Raw genomic sequence first — 7333 nt, forward strand, 5'->3', positions numbered from 1 at the left:
ACAATCCTCAAAGCTGGTTTTACATGACAGAAGGTGAAGGGACAAACAAGGGGAAAAATTCTGTCCCAGAGAAGTACAGTTCACACTCACCAGCATAAATGTAAAATAGGTGTCCACAACATTTCCTTGTATAGAGACTTTGCTATAACCTGCTGCTAGAGCCAGGGTCATGGAAATGGATGAAAAACCAAAGATAAGGAGGGTAAAGGTCATGACAAAGAAAGTCTCTGCCCCTGGCTTTGATCCTTAAAGAAAAGAAGGCATGAGTCCAGCTGGTGTAGCTCCCTGTGTACTTGTAAATATTTATTGTGCAAATATCAGGATAATATTAAACAAACAGTAAGAGAACAAAAATAATCATCCTCTGTCCTAACACCCTGGGTCACCAATTTCATTATTTCCCTCCATATAACTAGGAGTGGGTATCACTAAGTCCTCATAGACAAATTGCCACATGGCTCTGTGATTGCGAATAGGGCTGTTAAGTTTCTTATAGTAGTTTATAATTATCATGAGCTAATGCTTTGTGTCATATGATCTGAAGATTTGGGAACAGCTGCAAAAACACTGATAGGAGTTCAGGGCTCCAGATTCCATGAATAATTCTTATCACATACATATATTTCTAAAATGGAAAATTTAAGCTCTATCAATGATTCAAACTCTATAGTGGGTTGTTAAAGAAACTTTTGGTTTGTGTGAATGTACGTGTTTATGTGTGTGTTTGTGTGTGTGTATCAGTGAAAATTATGGAAACGATAACTCAAAGAGTCTGGGGTAAACCCAGAGTATAATTCACAAATGATATTGTCTACTTCATCAAACAAGTAATTTTATTAAATCAATAAACCCCAAAGTCATAATCTTTATCTAATTAGAAAAGTAAACAGGAAGAGAATATAAGTGTATAATGATTTCTTATCTCTCTATATATGTCTCTACATATATTAGAGGTATCTAATATCTTCCTATTGATATTTTATCTCTATATTGAAATATATACAGAGAGAGAAAAAAAAACGTAGAAAAAGGCAATAAATATCCTGGCTCCTCTAACACAGTTTCAAATAATTTTTATAAATTTGGACCATATTTGTGTAAAACACACAGAATATGTATAGTTTTATAAGTGGGGATAAGTAAATTACCATTTTATAAGAAGTTTTAATAGTTCAGTTGGGAAAAGTCTACAAAAGAGTGTCCACATTAATCAGCTATTTGTAGAATACCCAATAGACACATGCTTTCTCCCTTATAAATTGCTTTGCCATTTGGGGAACAAAATACATGTTTGCAAACAGAAGTTAACTTCTCCACATATCCAAAAGTAAAGACACATTCTCTTTGTCTTATTACTTACCGGCCATGAAGTATAGTGTATAAATAAATATAAAACTTGTCAATATCATCTCAAGTAGTAAATCAAGCAAAAGACTTCCAAAGAAATAAGATGACACTCTGTAATACCCACTGATGGACTCATGTCTATAGAATAAAAACATACACCACACAGGCCAGGTTAGTTTAAAAAGGCACAGCCCAGATAAGATGCTGTTCAGACTCCTGCTGCCACCAGGTCTAATCCTGCAGCTGCCCACAAGCTCTGTGCTCATCCCCCCATGTCCTTCCCCATTTCAGGTGCATCCTCTCTGGGACATCAGCCCCATGCTGTGAACCTCTCTCATGACAGCACCCTTCCTGCTTTCATCCCCTCTGACCCCACATCACCCCTCCAGGAACACAGTCTGCATTTCCTCACTCTCCTCAGAGCCTCTGCTTTTCCTCTGAGGCTAGCTCACTGGAAAGGGCTAATCTCAGTGGTAAAAGAGGCTTGGTAAAAGAGGCTTTTCTGGCTTGGCTTGGCACTCGGTGCATGCCTGTAATCCCAGAGGCCCTCAAAGCTGAGACAGGAGGATTGAAGTTTAAAGCCACCCTCAGCAAAAGAGAGGTGCTAAGCAACTCAGTGAGACTCTGTCTCTAAATAAAACACAAAATAGGCATGGGGAGGTGGCTCAGTGATCAAAAGCCTTTCAATTCAATCCCCAGTACCCCTTCCCTCCAAAAAAGAAGCTTTTCTTCTTCCCACCAGTGAATATGAAGGTGAACTTTTTATACTCATGACAAAGAGAGTCTCCATCCATAGCTTTGATCCTTAAAGAAAAGAAGGGATGAGTACAGCTGGTGTAGCTCCCTGTGTACTTGTGAATATTAATTGTGCCAATATCAGTATAATATTAAGCAAACAGTAAGAGAATAAAAAAGTCATCTCTATCCAACATAGATGAAGATCCCAAAACCTTTTTTCAAATCTATTCTTATGTTGAAGCAAGAAAATGATCATGCCTTTCAACAAGATACCCTTGTCAGATACCAAACCTTAATCTTTGCTATTCCTAATGCCTCTCTTTCCAAATTCCAAACTCTTTCACCACTAGAAATGAATTCTTTCCCTCTGTGGTGATCCCACTCCTGGGCATGTAGGCATGGGCAAATCTCCTCCATCTTTGAAAACTACAATGAACAAAACCATCCTGCTCTTTCCTGTAAGGCTGCCCTCTGGCTCTCTCCATTCTTTGATCCACTCAGGGCTGCGCTTGGCTACATACTTTGTAAACTTCATATCCCATCTCCAATTTGATACTTAACACTTAAATATCTACCAAAGCTCCTGAATTTTCCTTAAGAGGGGCTTTATGACCTATTACTTTCTCAAAACCAAAGACAATTCTCAACCCTTTTATTCCTCACTTTCTCTGCAAAATTGGGACTTGCTGACCACACCCAAACCTTGATATTTTTTCCCTTAGTAGCAGACCTCATATGCTCTTGGTTTTCCACTCCATTGAAGACTGCTTTTCTCAAATAATATTGGTAAACTATATATACTTCAAAAGCTTGTGTTGTACAAGATAAATAGACACAATTTAAATATGACAATTTTAAACATAAGATATGGGAAAGAAATGAGAAGAAAATAAATTTGCCAGTTATCCCCATTATGAAATCCTTGGCCCAATTCTGGATGTGACCAGTTTGCCCACCAGGCTGCAATGCCCCTTCCCTGAACAGAGTCCAACTCACACAAACCGCTTCTTCTGGACCATGAAGAGATCCACTGCCAATGTTCTTCTGCGACACAGGTAGACCATCAGGAAGAAGAGCATCAGTGCTCTGTCAAGAGAAAATGGGAATAAAAGCAGCTCAGTCAAATCAGAGCTCTTAGGTTGGTTTCGTCCCTCAGAACTCCTTCCAAAATTAATGTAAAATCAAAGACATTTTTTTTTTAAAAGTGGAACTTTTCCATTTAAACAGACAGGAAAGCATCATCCCATCAGGGCTCTCCCTGAGTGTCCTCAGTGATGCCCTGGTTACTCCACACTATAGTATATATTGAAATTTCTGTGTGGACTGCTGTGCACTGACTTGTATTCACTAAAATTCATATGATAAAGAAATAACCTCCAATGCAATAGTACTGGGAGGTACATATTTAAATTTTATTTATTTATTTACTTATTTATTTATTTTGAAAGAAATGACAGTAGAATGCATTACAATTCATATTACACATATAGACCACGATTTTTCATACCTCTGGTTGTATATAAAATATGTTCACACCAATCCGTATCTTCATACATGTACTTTGGATAATGATGTCCATCACATTCACTATCATTTCTAACCCTATGTCCCCTCCCTTCTCCTCCCATCCCTCTGCCCTATCTAGAGTTCATCTATTCCTCCCATTCTCCCATCCCTACCCCACTATGAGTCAGTTACCTTATGTCAGAGAAAACATTTGGCACTTGTTTTTTTGAGATTGGTAACTTAAGTAATGAGGTTTAGGCAAGGTCATGAGAGTGGAGCCCCCATGATGGGACCAGTGCCCTGGTAAGAGCAAGAAACCCCAGAAACTCTATGCCATGAGAGATGCAGGGTGACGGCGCCATCTATAGGCACAGCGGGACCCTCCCAGGAGCCTACTGCTGGAAGGGAGCTCTGAACCCAAACTCCCAGACTCTACAACTGAAACAAAACAAAGTTTTGTCCTGTAAGTCCCCGAGTCTGGTGCATTGCTATGACAAGCCTGTGCTAACACTTAGGTTATAAAATACTTTCACCTTGAATTTAACTCACAAAAATCCTGAGTATCATTCCTAATGTATGAAGAGAAACTTTAAGTTAAATTGAGCTCCAAAGGGTTAAGGTATTCAATTCAATTTGGTTTTGAAGTGAAGTAACAAAAGAGTAAAGGCATGTGGAAAGAAAATGCCAGAACTACACAAGACCACCAGAAAGCCTGGACACCATCCTTGATTTGGAACAACCACCTTCCTATGGGGTTTCCAAAGTGATAAAAAAAAATCAAACTGATGTTTATTCATAATAAAAATCAATTTGATCACCAGTGTGAAGACTATTAATATGTATATCAGTAAAATAATTGAGGGTTAGCAAGAAAAGTGTTTGGCTAGTTTATATTTCAAGTGAAATAAGGATTCCATGGGAGTTTGCCAACATCCTTAAAACATGGGCTTCCCTGCCTAATCAGACACATAAATTGATATTACTATAAACATGTAAAGAAAGGATATATGTACATCATTTAAATTACTTAAAAACAAGAGAAAGTTTTTCAAATGTAAACACAAGTGAACAATTCCAACTACCTTAAAGAGTTTATAGAAAACTTTTTATTCATGCACATGAGAAGGTTTATTTGAAACCTATACATCATCATGCTTTCCCAGCATATATCCATGTTATAAAAACAGCTATCCTCCCTACAAGCAGTAAGTACACTTTACTTCATTCAGATGTGGGTGTGAATGTGTACTTTCAATTTAAATAAACACTCTACATCACCTCAAATCACCCACTTAAGTCCATCCTTTTCCACAACAGCCTCTCATCAACAGAAAATTATGGTGCAGCCTGGCTTCTGTAGACAGATATTTATCACACCTAAGAAATAAAGAACTAAGAGGGCAGGCTATTCTAAATATGAAAGTTCATCAATAATTAAAAAGAATGGAAGAGACAAACAGCCAAATAAGTTTTAGTACCTAGTAAACCTAATATCAAGCTAAAGGTCCATGGGGAAACAATGGAATAGAAGAAAAATTCAATTAAATTTTTTTTCTCACATTTAAAAATACAGTAATATTCATAATTCTGAAAAAGGAGACAGTAAAATCCCTTCTAAGACAGAAGATGATTTACTTCATAATAAACAGGTTTTTATTATGAAAAATGTTTAATGCACTCAATGCTTTTTAAGGGGGCAATTCAGGTGCCATGTATAAATACACATCAGATTTATTTTTTTTTATAAATTGACAAACTATACTCAAACATTTGTGGGGCACAAAGTGAAGTTATCCTTCAAGAATTCAATGCTAGTTGGGTATGGTAGCTTATACCTGTATTCTCAGGCACTCAGGAGGCTGCATCAGGAGGATCACAAGTTCAAGGCCAACCTCAGCTATTTAGGGAGGCCCAAATCAACTTAATGAGACTCTGTCTCAAAAAATGAAAAGGACTGAGAAAAAAAAATGTCCCTAGAGAGTAAAATGTCAAAGAATAATAAAATGAGTCTATTATGTAGATCCATTGCTTTTAAAGTTCATATACTTTAATTTTTATCATTTTCATGGTGAGAACATTTGGAGTTTATGCTCAGCAATTTTGAATTCTACACTATTATGTACTGCATTCACCACCCTGTTCAATGTATTTCAATAGAAAGAAGATCCTATTCTTCCTGCCTTCCTGAGATTTGTACCTTTGACCTTCACATACACCATTCTGGCATACACCATTCTACTCTGTCTTTAAAAGACTAAAAGTGTCAGAATTTACATATAAGCAAGAACATGTGGCTTTTGTCTTTCTCAGTCTGGATCTTTTACTTAGCATAACGTTCTCAATTTTGTCTATGGTGTCACAAATGGTAAAATTCCTTTTCCTGTGGCTGAACAGCATTCCCTGGGGCATTCACCCATTTTCCTTATCTGTTTGTTAGCTGACAGACACTTAGATTGATGTCCAAATTGACTGTTGTGCACAGGGCTACAATGAACATGGGAGCACAGATCCCTCTTCAACTAATTGACTTCAAATATTTTGTGTGAATACCCTGAAGTGGGATTAATAGATCCAAATTTTTTTTTAAAAAACCCATCATTTTCCTAATTTGTTTAGCTGTCAAAACAACACATTAAGGCTATAAAGTCAAAGTGGCTTACGCTCTACACAGGATTCAAACCCAGTTCCTCAGTTACATAGGTAAGAGGAATTGCTAAGACACCACTTGATTCCAAGAACAGTCCTAAACCACTGGCCTTCACAGCAATGTCAAATGAAGGATGGATATTCCTGTCCAAAGAAAGTTCTAATGCCCTGGTTCCAGAGAAGAAGCTGAGACTTCATTTTCTTACCCAAACAATCATCACTAATCACCTGATCATCCAAAGCAGAGGTAGATGAATCACACACACAGAGGCTACTCTCACATAGTCCAAATATTCTAAAAAAAGTAGGTAATGATAGTCAAAAATGCAAATTAAAATAACATTAGTGTCCAATTTCTCCAGAAAACATCTGAAGAAACGACTACACTCATGTATTTCTCTGAAATTTTTGACCAAAAGCTGTGGTGGTCAGCTTTTCACTTCTTTCAAACTGCAGTTGATGACAGATTCTTCAACAGTCTTCTTGCTGCACAGTATACATCTTTCATGGCCTCAAAACCCTGTGATTCTGCTGAGCTTTGTTAAGAAATAGCATGTACACAGGACACAGACACTAACAGTTGTAAAAAAAAAATCAGAGATCTCTTCCTGAAGAAGGTAAAAAAGTGACTTAACTCTGGAAAACAGCTGTAATAGTCATCTTTTTGTAAGAAAACACCATCTACTTCAACAAAAAGGAAAGTTCACTTTAATAAATAACTTTAAATAAAGAATTTTTATGGTTATTTTTCATTCAAAAACAATTTGCCTGTATCCAGAGTTCACTTCAGGCTTTTGGTATGCATCTTGCTGCTCAAACACAGGAGGCTTTTTTAAAAACTGACATGTCTTCCTTTTCTTTTCCTTAGTCTTTTCCTTTCCTCCTTCCCTACCTGTGGGGATCAAGATTAACACTGTTTCTCCCCCAGGATGGTTGTCATGTCTTTCAATTCTTGGGTTCAATTCCCAGTACAAAAATAAAAACAAAACAAACAACAAACAAACATCATCTCATTATTTGGATCAGGATCAGCATTTGGGACAAAGACCAAGCTCCACAGTTCTCAACAGTAAAATGGGGATAAGACCACCCACTT

At 37.2% G+C, this 7333-nt stretch overlaps 1 protein-coding gene across 1 annotated transcript in view; it reads right to left on the reverse strand.

Moving 5' to 3' along the window:
- Positions 1–3087: 3087 nt before the first annotated feature.
- The window catches only part of LOC125614530 (broad substrate specificity ATP-binding cassette transporter ABCG2-like), a gene marked incomplete at its 3' end in the record, with an annotated part of 101047 nt that continues 96801 nt past the window's right edge, over positions 3088–7333 (reverse strand). The window contains exon 9 of the mRNA XM_048797467.1: positions 3088–3171. Within this exon, the coding sequence (XP_048653424.1) occupies positions 3088–3171 (84 nt within the window). The remainder of the gene's footprint in view (positions 3172–7333) is intronic.

The sequence above is a fragment of the Marmota marmota genome, unplaced genomic scaffold (assembly GCF_001458135.2).
Source record: "Marmota marmota marmota unplaced genomic scaffold, marMar, whole genome shotgun sequence".
NCBI classification, from domain to species: domain Eukaryota; kingdom Metazoa; phylum Chordata; class Mammalia; order Rodentia; family Sciuridae; genus Marmota; species Marmota marmota.